The following is an 18,186-nucleotide window of genomic DNA, read 5'->3' as shown; positions in this document are numbered from 1 at the left end:
TGGCCGTAGCGCCGATGCAGAATCTGACCAAAGCTGAGCGGTTTGGTATATTTAAGCTATATCTCGTTTATGCAATAGGTGCAACTTTAGTTCAACTTACGCAACGAGGGCCGAGTTGCTCCCCGGAGGTACGTGGTCGCTTTCGTGCCTTACACTTTTAGTTTCTAGTCCGTTGACGTCCCTTGTCCAGTCCTTATACATAACAGCAATTGAACACACATCCTTAGCCAAGGAGTCAAGGACCCTTCAGAGCATTGAAGCAATGACACTACTGGTTGTGTTTCACCTTCGATCCGCCTCCAGTCATGGTTTGTGGTACATGGTTGGCCTGGCAATGAGGACATCCATCGATCTGGGTCTCCATCGCGCTGCACACGAGCAGAATCTTCCTGCATCCAATGTTCAAAGAAGACGCAGATTGTTCTGGTCAGTCTATTCTTTGGAGAGAACCATCGCAACATCGCTCGGACGCCCCTTGAGTATCGCGGACAATCAGATTGATGTCGAGCTTCCAAATGCCATCATCAACGAGACCCTGACTGCATCTGATATCGTTGGAAACGACATTAAGCTCGCAGTAATCCTCTTCAAGCTCCGTCGTATAGAATCCAAGATCCATCATTCAGTCTACCGCACAGACAAGGCACTCGACGCTCTACGACCGAAACTCGACCGGTTGTATCAGCGTCTTCAATCGTGGCGGGCTTCGTTGACGGAGTGGATCCCAGAGGCACACCCGGACATGAATTATGCATTGTTGCTCTACAATCGCGCTTTGAGACTTCTCATCCAACCCTTTCTACCAATTTTACAAGCTTCGGATCCCTTCTATCGACTCTGCATGCGAGCAGCTGGTGACTACTGTCAAACCCACAAAAGGCTGCACCAAACCTTGGATTACGGACATAGTTTTATCGCAGTGCAGACAGTGTTCGTTGCCGGAGTAACCCTGCTCTATGGTCTGTGGACGCAAGGGAACACACTGTGGTCTGTGGCTCTTTCTAATGACATCCGGGCTTGTTCACTAGTGCTCTTCGTGATGAGTGAAAGAGCTCCATGGGTCCGCAAGTACCGTGACGCTTTTGAGGTCCTTGTCAACGCCGCTATGGAAAAGCTACAAGACAACGAATCTGGCCTTGCAGAGATGGCTTCGGCTCAGATGCGGGCTGAGAGAGCGACGGGCACTGGCATCAACGTGCAGAATGCGGATCGAAGGAGGGATGGAGTCGTGGCCCAGGCCTCTGATAGCCTCGAAGACGTTCTGGCATCAGACCACGGAGGCTTTGGTCTTGGGGAGTTTGAGGGCGCTTGGCCAATGGTCGCTGAACTCGCAAACTGGATCGATCAAGATGCCGGAAGCCCAATCTGGATGCCTAACTTCGAGCTATTGCAGAGTCTTTCAGGTGCTTGGAATGATTGATGGGGAAAAAAGGACCACATATGAATGCATACATTTTCAAAAAAGGGTATAAAAGGCAAAACGACGAAACTCCGAAAGACCTTTCCGGCGAAAGGTTATTGTAGTGAAACAAGTTACTTTCATTACAAAAAACGTTCAAAAGCGATTTCAAAAGAACTGCACTAGCAATCTACATACCTCCATCATACAGAAGGTTTATCATCGATAGAGTTTACACCAGGGATCTTTCCAATTCGTGGGCTGATATCGGCACCATCAACAACCAAAAATACTCCACGAATAGTCTCAACACCTTCTCCAGGAAAAAATCCCTCCGTTGCCGCCATGCTTTCAAACTCTATGGACATCTCTGACTCCAGCCCAGTTGGATAGACTTGCACTGGCCATATCAGGCAAGCTACATAGTAGACCAATGAGCCCATAATGAGCGAAAGTAAAAACCCCAGTTTGTACATGTTCTTACTTGCCTCATTAACGGAGTTCGGGTCCAGGTTTCCAGCAATACCGTGGACGGTAAACACAACACCAGAAATCCACGCTACGATAGCTCGTACGTTCCATCCTTTGAAGTAGGTGTACGGAGAACTTCCAGCATCAGTGTAAAGACTTGGGACGTGGAAATTGCCTCGACGTAAGACCCAATAGTCTACAATCATAATCTTGAGACGCCGTCAGCCTTGTTTATCTGGGCTATGGTGAAACAAATTTCACTTACCCCACAGGTCGGCATTAAGAATACAGTGTAGGACCCCAAGAATGTAAGAAAAGAGCTGGCGCTGGCAATGATCTTCCATGGAACGCAAAGAGGTGCAAAAAGTGCACAGATAACCTGGCCTCTGACGATGTTGATGTATCTGGGCCAGAGACCACTGATGTCGGCACCGACTGGCAAAGAGTTTGAGCCGGCATTGGTCGCAATAATAGCAAGAATCATGCCCTTGAAATATCAAGTCAGTGTCAGTGGAAACGCACTTTGTAGGGACGGCTTACAGTTGAAGCAAAGAACATTCCAGCTCGGGCCCCAGGACCCCAGTACTCTGTTAATATGGCATTGTACAAGTCCCAGACATTCCAGTAGCTCTTTCCGAGAACGCCAGAAGCCGCGCTTGTTGTTGCACAGCTCAGGAACATAACAAGTACTTTACTAACCAAGATACCTGTTGCCTGCGACCAAGTCGCTTGCGCGGGCCGTGTGGCATATCGAGCAACGTCGGGCTGATTTACCAGAATTGGACACAGTGCAGCCATAACGCTGTTTATGGCTTGAATCATTGGCCAAACTAGGGCAGCACCGCTCAAACTTTTCCCGCCAAAGTCGAAGTTTCCCAGGTTTCCTCCGTTCATGTGAACAGCCCATCCGAGAACTCCAAACAGACCTGCTGTTGTCGCTACAGATTTGATGACAAAGAGGTGTCTTAGGATGGTTGGGTGGATGAACATGACGGGAAACTGAATGATCCAGAAGATGAAGAACGCGAGCAAGTTCTTGGAAGTTATTCCAGCACCAACTGGCAAGCGATTCATGATGTTTTCCCAGCCAGACCCAAAGATGGCACGTAACGCCACTGAAATTAGCATACCTCCATAGAAGGACTGCGTTGCGAAGTAGATGACCGCGACGGATGCTCGTACGATGATGAACAACTTTGCGCCATTTACACCAGCGGCAGCCCGAACGTATACGGGAAAGCCCACGTGATATCGGGTCGCACCACGAGAGTTGAGGATGACAACGACACTGAGGATAGCAGACCCTATCACGGCAGCAAGCATGCCATGCCACCATTGCTAATCTTTTGTGAGTAACTGAACTGAGATAAATCAGGCTTCCTCAACGTACCAGACCAATAGAGATTAGGGTCGCCCCAAGGTTGTATGAGCTTGGAGAGAACGTCTGAGTCAAGTAATAAGTGAAAAAATGCAAAGCCGTCCAGGTCCGGTGTTCTGTAAGATGATTAGCTGTCATATTTTGGTTGCATCGATTTACAGTTAGATGATTAGGAAACACACCGAGTGGAGTCGGAAGCAAGTCTTCATTGAAGTAAGCTGGCCCAAATTCTGGATTGTCTTTAGTCTGAATGAACCGCTTAAACTCTTGTTTAGAGGAGACGGCTTTTCTAAGCCTTGTCGCTCTCAACATTGTTGTCAATTACGAAACGGGAAGCCACGGTACACAAGTCTCCTATTAGAAAAGCTGCATGTGAAAACATACCATTTTATTAAGGTGTTGAGGTTACACGTCTGAATTGAAGCGGTATTTATGAGTTTGAGCGCCATTGGTCTTATCGCTTTGGTATACCTTTTCCAACATCACTGTTGTATTACTGTCTAAATATTCCGATAAGAATTAGCTGGAAATCTCTGCATGTAACCGCGTTGCCTTCCTATTGATAACCATGCCAAGTAAAGAATGAATCAGTACGTTTTGCAGGCATAAATGGCGTCGGATATCCGCCGGAATGATAAGACTAGCAGACGACCATCGGCATCGGATCATCCGATGGGTAACAAGCCTATTGTGGGGACGATCGCTTCGAAAATTGCCGAAGCCCCTGTTAGACGTGACGCATCCAGTTTTTATTCAGAATGACATTTGCCTCTCATCAGTGCCACACAATTTTTTGCCGACCCCGGAGCCGAGAAGAGGCCGATAGACCAATCTTTCGACGGCGGTGATCCGAGTCTTGGCTCCCCGGACGCCTGGTATCCGCTCTCAACGTTAGATACTAGTTAAATTTTTTCATACACTAAATTTTACTCAGCGGCTGCACAAAAAACTATCTCAACACTGTTTTTATTTTATTTTGCAACTTGTTTAAAAGTACCCTAACTACTGTTAACATCTAATGCTTTCAATTTCATTCCAACCGATCGTCACCAAGGGCTGAAGCATGAGTAGCGATCTAGAGACGACCACGGCCGAAAAGGCTCTTCACGACCAGACGAACATCCTTCCCCTAAAAAAGCTTCTAGTAGTCTTTGCAACTCTTGCAATCACCTTGTTAGTCTCATTCATTGACCAAAATGGCATCAGCGTTACACTACCCACCATCGCCGCCGACCTCAACGCGGAGGATACCATCTCATGGGCTGGTACCTCGTCGCTCATCGCAAACACGACGTTTCAGATGCTCTATGGGCGCTTTTCGGACCTCTTTGGCCGCAAAGCTGTCTTTCTGAGTGCCATTGGACTCCTGTCCTTCGCCGATTTGCTATGCGGCCTTTCGCAAAATGCGACCATGTTCTATATCTTTCGTGGTATTGCGGGTATCGGCGGAGGTGGCATCACGAATCTCGCTATGATCATTGTCTCTGATGTTGTCACTCTTGAACAACGGGGAAAGTATCAAGGTATCCTTGGGTCGATGGTGGGTTTAGGGAATGTCCTCGGCCCTTTCCTCGCTGCCGCATTCGTTGAAAAGGCAACATGGAGAGCATTCTTTTGGATGCTCTCACCATTGGGGGTCATTGTCGGCATCATTGCATACTTCTTTCTACCATCCAAGCCGCCAGATGAAGGTTTTATGAAAAGCGTCAAGAAAATCGACTATGCTGGCTCCTTCACATCCTCAGCCGGGGTCATCTTATTACTAATTCCTATTTCTGGAGGTACGTTGAAGTTGGTTTTCCTCGGAAACTTACGAATCGGGAACTCGGACATTTACTTACGCACCTAGGCGGTTCATATTTCCCATGGAACTCGGCGATGGTCATCAGCATGCTTACGATTGGGGCTTTCGCTCTTGTGTCTTTCGTGTTTGTTGAGTGGAAGTTTGCAAAGCTTCCTATGATGCCAGGTAGGAATCTCACGAATCCACTCCTTAAACAATAGTCAAGTACTGACCCAACCAAACCAGTCCCGATTTTCAAGAACAAAGTGGTCGTAGTTCTTTTGGCTCAATCCTTTTTATTTGGTGCGGCGTATCAAGGATACCTCTACTATGTCCCTCTCTACCTCCAGAACGCCCATCAGTACTCCGTCATCCAGTCTGCTGCGATATATGTTGCACTAGTTGTGTGCCAGTCGGTATTCTCAATCATTTCTGGACAGTATATTTCCAGAGTCAAGCGTTATGGAGAGGTCATTTGGGCCGGGTTCGGATTGTGGACGTTGTACGTGAAAACCTTAACTTTACTGATTGCTATTTTGACGGCTATTTTGACGGCTGACAAATCTTGCAGAGGCGCGGGACTAACTTTGATTTACGATCGACACACCAAATCTGGAATCATCGTCATCCCTCTGCTGATCATCGGCATTGGCGTTGGCTTCATCTTCCAGCCAACTCTCGTTGCTCTTCAAGCGCATTCTATCAAGTCTCGACGAGCAGTAATCACATCCAACCGCAACTTCTTCAGATGTGCCGGTGGTGCTTGCGGCCTCGCTGTATCTGCAGCAGTGCTGCAAGCAACCCTAAGGGCAAAACTCCCACCAGAGTTTAAAGACCTGGCAAGCAACAGTTATTCGATACCCAAGCTAAGCGATCAGGATATGTCCGTAGTTTTGGATGCATACATGGCAGCAAGCCGTGCGGTTTTCATTCTACAGATACCATTGATCGGCTTGTGTCTGATCGGCTGTTTCTTTATCAAAGACCGAGGTCTGCACCCGATCAATGATGCAAAACTCGAAGACACTTCCAGTGAAAGTCGAGACGAAGAAGAGGGAACTTCGCACGAGAAAACTTCTCCAAACAGCAATTATCATAGAGGCGAACAGATAATGGCGTCTTCTCCTAGGCTTCAACCAGAAAGAAGTGCCAATTGAAACCTCACGATTCATGATGATAACACACGGCATAGAGGGCACAGAAAACTTATAAACTATAGAACATATAGCAAAAAAGACCTAGAGCAACTTACTCGCAACATTTCAACGGCAATCCACGCCCACCATTTAGCAACCATTCCAGTGGCGACTATATCCTGTAGTCGGACTGTGAGGAAGTGTTATGGTCAGATATCCGATAGTGGTGTTTTCTGCTAATAGGCAGCTGAGGTCGATACTTGGTAACAGTAAGGTAAGTCTTGTTGGTAATCTTGCTGGTCTGTTGGTGTCTAGTGATCAGTCAGGCACGTCTAGGCGTAGATAGCTTTATAGCTTTATAATAGAAAGATAATCTAAGAGTTACTTATAAGAGAGTGAATCATGAAGTTAATTGCTAAAGAGCTATAGAAGGTATTTAGTCTAATTAGAATAATTGTTCTTATATCTTATTGTTATTTTATTAAGACTAATCTCTTAAAGTTGGTTTTTGATAAGGATTAATCTTTAGTATATTGGTCTTAGGTTATAGACTACTTATTAGTTATTAGTTTTTTTTATTTTTATATAATTTTTTTTAGTTTTTTTATTTTAAAAGGGGATTAATATATTCTTATGTTATTTTATATATAACCTTATCTTATAACTACTAAGCGCTTATAAAGTAACCTTAGTTATATTATACTTATTAAGTTATAATATTAGGTCTCTTTTTTAAAGGTCTTACCTTTAAGACCTTAAAAGTAGGTTATTTCTCTTAGGTTAAGGAGTTATTAAACTTATTTCTTTATTTATTTGTAATACTAATATTATATTAAGTTATATAAAAAAATTAAAACTAAAAATAAAATCTTAAAAAATAAAGATAAAAGATTATAAGTGTTTTATGCTTTTAGAGTTTATTAAAGCTTATTTTATTATTATTAATATATTTTATATTTATTATTTTTATATAAAAACTATTTATTATTTTAATAAAAGTTTTTTTTATTATTAAAGTTATATTAAAGCTAAAAAGCCTTATAATAGTGTTTTAGTAGCTTTTATTTATAAGTATTTTTTAATTAAGTATAGTCTTTTTTTATTTAACTTTTGTTTATAGTATAAAAATTAAATGCTTAATAAAAAGAATAAAATAAGAAAAAAGAGGTAATAAGTAAAGAGCTTTTAAGGCTTTATAAAAAGCTTACTTAATTATAGTTTTTAATAGCTATTATAGTTAGCTACTTATCTAGGATTTAGAAAACCTAGAAACTTATTTATAAGCGTTAAGCTAAAACTTTTTATTATAATATATAAGAAATTAATAAGTTTAATGCTTTTAAGTTAGTATTAGATACTTATAAACAAGGAATAGTAAAGGAGTTCTAGTTTATATAGGTGCTTAATAATATAGACTAGTTCTTATATAGGCTTAGTAATAAGTTCTTAGACTTAGGGCTATTAGTATAGGTATTTAGGTCTAAAGTATTTATAAGTTATAATAGTCTTAGAGTAGCTATTAAGAGTACTAAAGGTTCTTAACTAGTTTTTATAAGTTATTTTTATATTTATATTTTTTTTATTTAATAAGATATTATATTTTTTTTATTTTTTTTTATTTATTAATAATTTATTTAATTTTATATTTTAGTTTATTTAGTTCTATAATAATATAGTTATTAGTATTTAACTCTTATAGTACTAGTTTAAATAATATAATATAAAAGACTAGATAGATCTTTATTATGTTTAGTAAGTTAAGTTTAAAGTTAACGTTTAAGACTTTCTGAATGATTTTAAAAGATCTAAGTTTTTTATAGTCTAATTTATTACTTAGTCTTTTTGTTTTAATATTATATTATAAAAGATATACGTTATTTTCCTCTTTAAAGGTTAATTTCTTAACTCTTAATGTATTAGTGTATTTCTTTATTTATACTTTAATAAATTTAAGATCTTTAGTAGTATTCTCTTAGATTTCTTGTAATTTATTATAATCTACTATAGCCTTTAGTGCTTATAGTTCTTATTAAGGTTCTTTATATACTATAAGCTTAAATCTATAATTTAGGTAAAATAGGGAGTTTAAAGTATTTTCTTTTATAGTACTATTATAAGTAAATTAAGCTATTAGTAGTAATAGTACTTAATTATCTTAGTTATAATTAATATAATATTATAAATATTGTTCTAGTATTTAGTTAATTTGTTTAGTTTATTTATTAGTTTATAAATAAAAAGTAGTTAATAGCTTATAATTAGCTCCTAGTTATAAAATCAAGGATTTCTAAAATTTAGATATAAATAGTTTATTTTTATTAGATATGATTTTTTTAGGTAATTTATGGTTACTAATAATATATTTTAAAAATATATATATTAGGTTTTTTATTATACTTAACTTTAAGTATAAGATAAAGTATATATATTTTATAAGTTAGTTAATAATAACTATTATACTATTATAATAGGTTTTTATAAATAGTTTTCTTAACTTAAAGAGTTTAATAATAAAGTCTAAAGAGATTAAGTACTAGGCTTTTAGTAGTACTAGTAATAGTTATAATTATTTATATAGTTTATATAGACTGTTTTTGCTTTTCTTGTATATATTATAATTCTTAATTATTAAAGCTATTTTTGTTTAAGTGATTTATGTATTATAATGTTATTGAATTTGTTTAAATGTCTTAGTAACTCCTTAGTATTTATAGGCCTTAGTACTATGAATCTCTATGATTTATTTAGGTGTTATTCTACTAGTTATATTAGTATTAATATAGGTACTAATTATAATAAGTTTCTATGCTAAAATAAGGTTACTGTTATTATCCTTTTTAAGGATAACTTAAGTTTTTTTTAGTACTAGGGTTTTATAGTCTGGTCTTTAGCTTAAGGTATTAGCTTTTTTGTTTTTAGATCCTTTAACGTAAATAATCTTAAAGTTAAATTTTAATAGGAATTTAGACTATTTAATTTGTTATTTGTTAAGGACTTTAGAGGTAGTAAAGTAAATAAGGTTCTTATAGTTAGTATAGACCTTGACTTTATGTTTAGTTCTAGTGTTACCGGTCGGAGAGATGTATGAAGGATGATTGTATTAAGGTCTATCTTGACGTGCACACCGCTACTTATAGTTGGGCACGCACTACCCACGTGATGGCTGGCATCACGTGACGCTGGCAGTGGCCACCCTGCCAAGGGGGTAACAACTGCCCCCCGACGCTTTAACAAGCAATAGTCCCTATTGCTTCACTGGGCTAGTCCGGTAACCTTCTTCTGCAACGGCAGAAGGCATGTCGGTAGGCGTGTCGGTAGGCGTGTTGGTAGGCGTGTTGGTAAGCGTGTTGGTAAGCGTGTCGGTAAGCGCGTCAGATAGATAGGGTTGAATTGAAGGTCGGCAGATAGGGGTGTCGTCTACTGCAGAGAGGTCGATCGCAACGTACGAGTGTAGGGCGTAGGTGTTGTTGCCTTTGTTTACCGAGGTTTGCTTCTCGGCCTGACCGGAAGGTCTGGCGGCCGACTCGAGGGTCAGCCAATTGCCCTCACGTGAAGGTGCAATTATAGCTCTTTTGAGAAGTTGCTATCTTCCTGCCCTTTCTGTGAGGTGGCAGCTCCTTGGCCTTTCGGCCGATACACCTGTCTCCCTACCCGTACAGAGGTTGTGCTACCACTTGTTACCGGTCGGAGAGATGTATGAAGGATGATTGTATTAAGGTCTATCTTGACGTGCACACCGCTACTTATAGTTGGGCACGCACTACCCACGTGATGGCTGGCATCACGTGACGCTGGCAGTGGCCACCCTGCCAAGGGGGTAACATCTAGATAACTAAGGTTTTTATTTTTAGAAAGCTTTAATAATTACTATAAGTTCTTTATTATAGATTTAGTAATTAAGCTTAGTTCTATTAAGCTTCTAAGAAAAAAAAGTATAAAAGTATAGCCTTTTTTTATTATTATGTTAACTAAGTTGTTTACTAATAGTGTAGTTTAAAGCGTTAGTTTTTAGTTTAAAAGGTTTTCTTAGGTCTAGAATAATTAGAACTAGTTTAAAATAAACTTATTATTTAACTTCTTTAAAGGCTTTTTTTTATTCTTTAGTTTATTTAAAGAGTATATTTTTTTTAATAAGCTTAATAAAGGAGTTAATTTTATTAAAGTATTTTTTAAAGAATTATTAGTAAAAGTTAATAAATTTTAAAAAGGATTAGATGTTTTTAATATTTTAAGGTTAAAGCTAGTTCTTAATAGCTATGATTTTTTTATTTTTTATTTAAATTTCTTTTAGTATAATAGTAAATCTTAAGAAGTTAACTTATTAGTTATAAAATATGTTTTTTTTAGGTTTAACTAGTAGTTTAGCTTCTTATAGTTATTAAAGTATAATATAAATATACTTCTTATATTCTTTAAGGGTATAAGAGTAGATAAGTATATTATTTAAGTAGATAATAATAAATATATTTAGAAATTCTCTTAGAATATAGTTAATTATTGTTTAGAAAGTAGTAGGTGTGTTAGTAAGTTTGAAAGGTATAACTAGATACTTAAAGTTACCTTTCCTAGTATAGAAACACGTTTTTTATTCTTTACTTTTCTTTATTCTAATTAGGTTATAGGCTCTTTTAAGGTTAATAGCTATAAACTATTTAGTATAGTATAGCTAGTCTTATAATTCTAAAATAAGAGGTAATAAGTAATAGTTCTTAATTATAATATTATTAAGTTATTAGTAATTTATATAAAGTTATAGTTTATTATTTTTCTTTAATATAAATAATATTAGATATTTTATAAGGGATATTAATAGTTAAATATAACCTTTATATAGGTTTTGTTTAAGGTATTTATTAAGTATTTTATATTCTATTTTATTAAGTCTATAGATTTTATAAAACTTTAAGTATACTCTTTTTTTAAGTAGGATCTTATAATTATATAAGTTATGTTTAAGTAAGCTAGTTTTTAATTTTTTAGTAAAGAGTTTAGTGTACTTATAGTATTGTTCTAGGATTAAAGAGAAGTATTCTTTTTTTTATTAATTATTAATAAATTATTTAAATTATTTATTTTTTATAGGCTTAATTCTTTTAATGTATATAATATATTTATGTTATTTTAATTTATTTAGGGGTTATAGCTTGTTGAATGGATTCTCTCTTCCTGAGAGAACCCGTTTGTACGATCGTACTCGGGTTAAAGTTAGGGTGAACCAAAGATGTATTTTCCGTGATTATCTTCCTAACTACAAGACTTGGCTTTCGTACACAAGATATATGATCTCGTACGTCCCTGAGTCAGTTCGGCATGAATATACTTTTGATCCCCTCAATGGATAACCGAGGGCCGAATATCCAGTCTGTGCCCTCTGCCATGATGTGTGTCCCTGAGTCGTGCGTGTCGTACAACCAGCTGGTGCTGTTATTCCAACATAGCTTATAATTTTACCTTATAATTAAATCTCTTTATTAGAGTTAGCTTATTCTTTAATTTATGTTTAAGTTATATTATTATAACTATAGGATTCTAAGAATAATATTTATATCTTTAATTTATATTATATTAAAGATTAAATGTTCTTAATAGTTATAAGTAACTATAAAGAGTTATATGGTTTCTCTGTTAATAGTGCTTTTATTATACTTAACTGTTTTTTCTTTTATGTTTTATAGGGTATAAGGATTCTCCTTAAATCTCTATATAATTCTTTATTAATTTACTAGTTAAAGTAATATTAAGTTTACTTATACTTTATTATTAATTATAACCTAAGTAAACTATCCTTTAATATAGACGCTTAGAATAAGGTGTAAGGCGTCTATTGTTATTATAAGGTATAAGGACTTTTTTAGTGTTATTGTCTACTGTCTTGGTGTAGTTAGTGTCCTTAGTTTTTTAAGTAGTGTTAGTAGTTTGATTTTCTTTTTATGTTTATTAGTTTTACTTTAAGGGGTATTTGTTCTTTAATCTAGGTTCTTTAAGCTTTTATTTTATTTATATAATATATTATATATTTATTATATATATATTTAGATTAGTATTTAATTAATCTATTATAGTATAGAACTAGGTGTTCTAGACTAAGTTATATATATAATTAGTTTACTTTAAATTCCTTAACTATTTATATACTAAGTTAGTAATAGAGGTAGATTATAAGAATTAGTTATTGTTTTTTTTGTTAAAAGAAAAAGTTATTAAGTTCTTTATTTTAAAGGTAAAACTAACGTATATGCATAGTGAGCGATACATTATAGTAAGCGACGCACGTCCTCTTACCCTCTAGCTATTCATATAAGTTAATTAGGTAGCATTATACGAAATTAAATAAAACTACTTATTATCCTCTTCTTTAGAGGTCTCTTAAACTACTTAACATATTTATACGTTATGTCTAGTCTTTCTGTAATTACTATATCGTTACTTGCATATTTTACTCCTCTTTATATAAGCCTTCTCTTAACGCATATTTTCGCCTTTAACATTAATAACCCTTTTCTTTACTTAGATTACCTCTACTTTAGCTATATTAAGGGACCCTCTAAGACATAATTAGGTTTTTTTAGCCCTTTAACGTTTACTTAATATCTTATTTACTATATAAAGCTTATAGTACTTAGCTTTAATAAAAGCTAATTTATATATTAACTTATTAATACTTTTAGCCTATAAGTTAACTACTTTATATAAATAGGTTAGTAAGCTATATTAATAACTATTAATCTTTTTTTTAAGTAATATAAAGCTTTATATAGCATTATATACTATAGTTAATATCTTTAAGTCCTAAGAGCCTTAGCTACTTAGGTATAAGTTAAATAGTGTTAATGTTTTTGGCTTGAAATCTAGGTAAAAAATAACTACTTTTAAGTTAAAAGGGATAAGGCTAGCCTATTTAAAGCTAGCTTATATGTTTTCTTTACTTATTAAAGTAAAAAAGGCTACTTTAAAGGCAAAAAAAAAAGTTATTCTTAGTAATATATATAATCTATATTTATATTATTTTCTTAATTTTTTTACTATATAATGCCTTTAGTAAACTAAAATAGTTAACATTAAAAGGCTAAAGCTTATAAAATAAATAAAGAGATATATAAAAAGTAATAATATTATATTTCTTATAGTAATTATTAAACTTAATAAACTTATAGCTATTATAACTATTAAGGATTAAAAGCTACTTAATACCCTTTATATAAGACTTTATATACTTTTTAAAATACTATAGCTAATTTAAGCTAATCTTATTTATAGTTTATCTATTTTTACTAAAATAGATATACTATTAAGGTAAAAATTAGCTATTAGTATACTATAAGAAGAGGTAATATTTGCTTTTAACAATAACGTACAGAGGTAGCGCTTAGCTATCTACATATATGCCTTGAATGACAGAAACCCATTTGCAATTACCAGGCTACTTTATACAAGGCCTTCTATAGTAATCAGAGGTTATAACAACTTTTATATATAATAATATTCCTATTAAGAAGCTTATCTTAATAAAATTATAGATATTATTATTATAGATTCTATACTTTATAATTATATTTTATATAAGGGTAAACTAGGCCTATATAATTACAGGATCCTTAGCTAATACCCTCTAATAGTTAATTCTATATTAAAAACGCGTCTTTAGTTGTAGTTAACGTTATATAAAGTTCTCTGCTTATCAGGGTCTAACACGCGTTATGTTGCGTTTATTAAGAAAGTAATCAGCTATATCTTATATATTGTTAAGTTATAATAGAAATCCTTAATTAATTAAGTTAATAACTTATTCAAGAATTACTATTTCTTTTAGCTTAGTTATCTTCATTAATTTTAATTATGTTTCTTGTTATAATAGTCGTCTAGCGTATTAATAGCAGAGTGTTGCTTTAGGGATATTATAGATAAAAGTAGCCTTTTATATAAATAGTTTTAGGTCTTTTTTAATAGCTTTAAGTATAAAGAGAATATGGCTTTTATTTAAAGTAAAACTTATGGTTATATATAAAGAAAAGTAGTTATAAAAGGAAAAAGTAAAGAGTTAGGAGGATGTGTATTACTTACTATAATGCGTCGCTTACTATGTATGTACGTTAGTATTTATTATAGATATAATTAGCTTAGAATACTTTAGTATAATATATATGTTTTTAGTTAAAGTACTTATAGTTTTTAAATATAGGTTTCTTTAGGATAAATACTACTAGTTTCTTGTTAATTCTAGTATTGTTTAAGTAAGAATAACAGGGGGTTATTCATAAATAGTCACAAGGAAAAGTAGAGAAGAATAAAGGTAGACAGAAAAGGTATATATATATATTAACCGTTAAGGTATCGTTTTACCTTGTTGTTATTATAAAACTGTCTAAGTAGAGGGGATATCTCTTAGTTATATAGAAAGTCTTTTAGATACGTATAGTATCTAAGTATATATCTAAGCGTATATCTAAGTGCTGAGAGGTACTTATAGTTTCTTATATATATATATATATGCCTATATATGCCTGTAGATAAGTATAAGCGCTGGTATATGTAATACTTAGAAGTATATGCGTTTATATGTAGTAGACTGTATTAGTTTGCAGTAGTTTGTATTAGTATAGTTATATATAGTAATATATACTTTTATAGGTTATTTTTCAAGAAGAATCTAGAAAAAATAACTATATATTTATAGGACTTTTAGTTATAAAGTTATAAAGAGATTTATATAAAAGAATTATAAGAATTTTACTTCTTAATTCTTAGTTTCCTCCTTAAGTTATATCTAAGTTATAAATATAACTTATTTTATATAAAAACTTATAAAAACCTTATATAAGGAAAATTTTAAGAAAAATAGTTATAGTTATAGTTATAGTTAAAAACCCTTAAAGGAAAAAAAAAAATTTATAAAGGGGAAACCTTAGTATTTAAGCTGTATTACTTTCTTTTTAGAAAGTATTTCTTTATTATTTATAGTTTCTTTAGGTAAAAACCCCTTTTTATTAAGATTTATAGTTTCTATAAAGTATTTAAATACTTCTTTATTAACAGATTTAGTAAATATATCTGCTATATTATTCTTTGTATAGATATAGTATAAAGAGACTTGATTATTATAGATAGCTTGTCTAGAAAAGTGATATTTTATATCTATATGTTTAGATTTCTTATGAAGCTCTGGGTTTTCTGTTATACGTTGTGCTGCCTTATTATCTATTAAAATAATAGGCTTATTTAACGTTATATTTAACTTTAAGTTATTATATATATAGGAAAAAGAGTTATATAAGTATATAGATTCCTTTATAGCTTTATATAAAGCTATATATTTAGCTTTATAAGTAGATAAAGCAATAGTCTTTTGTTTTATACTATTTTAGCTTATTATATTATAGTACCCTAAGGTACTTATATATCTAGTAGTAGACATTTTATTATCTAAGTCTTTAGCCTAATTAGAGTCTGAAAATATAACTAACTGTAAATTAATATTACAGTTATATATTAATCCTAGATTAGGATATTTATTTATATATCCTTATATTCTATTAAGTGCAATAAAATGCTCTTTAGATGGGTTACTTATATAATAAGTATATATATTAACTGGATATGTTATATTTGGCTTAGTCTTAAGACTTAATAAGAGTAAAGATCTTATCTCTTGTTAATATTAAGTTATTTCTTCTTTTGTTGCTTGCCTTGTATTTTTCCTAAGCTTAATAGTAGGATTTATAGGCGTATTATAAGGATAAGTATCCTTTTTATTATACTTTTCTAGTATTTTATTTATATATTTGGTTTAATGGATATATAAGATCTTATTTGCTTTATTTATATATATTTTGTTCTTTAAAAACGTATATGGAATTCCTAAGTCTTGTATTTGTAAATCTTTATTTATATTATTATAGAAATATTCTATATCTTTATTTATAGAAGCTACTATTATTATATTGTTTATGTAACAGGCTATTATAGCTCTTATATTATTATTATTAGCTATAAAGATACCTTTATTATAAGGGGATTCTTTAAAGCCTAGTTTTATAATTATAGATCTTAACCACTTATACTAGAGTCTAGGGCTCTGTTTTAGACTATATAGGGCCTTTTTAAGCTTATAATATAAAGCTTTTTCTGTTATATTATCTATATATTCTAGGGTATTTGTTTTATAGTTATAAGAGAAACCTGTAGGTAATTTTACTTATATTTCTTTATTTATATTAGTATAGTAAAAGGCATTAGAGATATTAAATTGTTTAAAAAACTAGCTTAGCTTTATTCCTATTATAAATATAGCTTTATAATTCTTAGGTTTACAGGTAGTATTAAAGGTTTCTAGATAATTAATACCTATATATTGATTAAAACCCTGTACTACCTACCTAGCTTTATATTTTAATGGATTATTATTTATATCTGTTTTTAATTTATATACTTATCTTTCTCCTAAAGGCTTAATTCCTTTAGGTAAAGGAAGTATTATCTAAGTATATATATTATGTAAGTTATTAACCTTTAAAACCATTGCTTGAATCTATTTATCTCTAGAAGTAGAGATTATAGCCTTTTTATAGGTAGTAAGGTCTTTATTTGTTATTATAGTAAGGATATATATAGCTTTATTAAACCTATTTATCTTGTTATTTTGATTATTTATAGTAGAAAGTATTAGTTTAATTATAGGGTAGTCTTTTATAGTATATAAAGCGCTTTCTTAGTCTGTTACTTATTTATAGTCTTTAAGCTTATTATTATTCTGCTTAGGAATTTCTACTATTATCTTGGATTTATTATTATTATTATAATTATTACAATTATAATTATTACAATTATTATAATTATAATTATTACAATTATTATTATTTATTATATTATTATTATTTATTAGCTTTATATTTATACCTCTAGGATTTAAGTCTTCTCTTTTACTTTTATAGTTATGTAAAGATATCTTATTATTACTACTATTTTCTTTATTATTTATATTTATATTATTATTATTAATAGTAAGAGGTATAAACTGATTTTCTAGAATAACTATATCTCTAGTCTAAAAGGAAGTTTTCTTTTAAAAATTATATACTTTATATATATTAAATGGATTCTCTCTTCCTGAGAGAACCTGTTTGTATAATTATACTTAGGTTAAAGTTAGGGTAAACCAAAGATATATTTTCTGTAATTATTTTCTTAACTATAAGACTTGGCTTTTATATACGAGATATATGATCTTATATGTCCCTAAGTTAGTTCGGTATAAATATACTTTTAATCCCTTTAATAGATAACCGAGGGCTAAATATCCAGTCTATGCCTCTGCCATGATGTGTGTCCTTAAGTTATGCATGTCGTACAACCAGCTAGTGCTGTTATTCTAACACTTACAACTTTTTTTTTTATAACTACACGACTTCCTGTAGTGTCTAATCAGGTTATACTGATTGTGACATCAATAACCTTATTATATAATCCTATAAGTTAAGCTATTTATGTTATATAATAAATTACTAATATTAAAACTTTAGGTAACTATCTATTCTCTTCTTACCTAGTTAAGCAGGCAAATTATATGTTAGTAAAGTTCCTTCTTTCCTCATTAACTTTACTTCTGCTTTTACTATTAATATACCTTTCTTCTTTTATATAGTAACTTTAAGTATTTAAAACCCTTTTTACTTATTTTTCTTTTTCTTTTTTCTTTTCTTCTTTACCCTTTATATACGTTATTTTCTTATATAATTAATTAATAATAATCTTCTTTTTTTTCCTTAATTAACTCTAATAATAACTACTTATATATAAGATTTCTTTTTATACATTTCCTTTTACTAATTTATTAATAATACTTTATACAATTAATCTATTATATCTCTTATTACCCCTAGTAGTTTAATCTTCAGTAATATTAATATATATACTAATATATCTAGTAGTTATTAGCTTTATCTTTTAACTAGTAACGCTAATAATTACGCTCTTTTATTAACTCTAGCTATTAATATATATTACTTTTATCCTTACCTTATCT

General features: G+C 32.2%; 2 protein-coding genes across 2 annotated transcripts; one reads left to right on the top strand and one right to left on the bottom strand.

The window, feature by feature from the left end:
- Positions 1 to 1,039: 1,039 nt before the first annotated feature.
- ColSpa_04568 (uncharacterized protein) lies at positions 1,040 to 1,420 on the top strand (the record flags this gene model as incomplete). Its single annotated transcript, XM_049270780.1, has 1 exon — positions 1,040 to 1,420. One exon carries the CDS (start codon positions 1,040 to 1,042, stop codon positions 1,418 to 1,420), a length of 381 nt encoding a protein of 126 aa, XP_049126737.1.
- A 652-nt stretch (positions 1,421 to 2,072) lies between these two features.
- On the bottom strand, positions 2,073 to 3,193 carry ColSpa_04567 (allantoin permease; the record flags this gene model as incomplete). The annotated part of the gene is made up of 4 exons (XM_049270779.1): positions 2,073 to 2,105; positions 2,136 to 2,357; positions 2,411 to 2,928; positions 3,001 to 3,193. 4 exons carry the CDS (start codon positions 3,191 to 3,193, stop codon positions 2,073 to 2,075), a joined length of 966 nt encoding a protein of 321 aa, XP_049126736.1.
- Positions 3,194 to 18,186: the final 14,993 nt, after the last annotated feature.

The sequence above is a fragment of the Colletotrichum spaethianum genome, assembly GCF_022836535.1.
Source record: "Colletotrichum spaethianum MAFF 239500 DNA, contig09, whole genome shotgun sequence".
Taxonomy (NCBI): Eukaryota; Fungi; Ascomycota; class Sordariomycetes; order Glomerellales; family Glomerellaceae; genus Colletotrichum; species Colletotrichum spaethianum.
The sequence above is the reverse complement of the archived record's forward strand: the minus strand, read 5'-3'. Positions and strand labels throughout refer to the sequence as shown.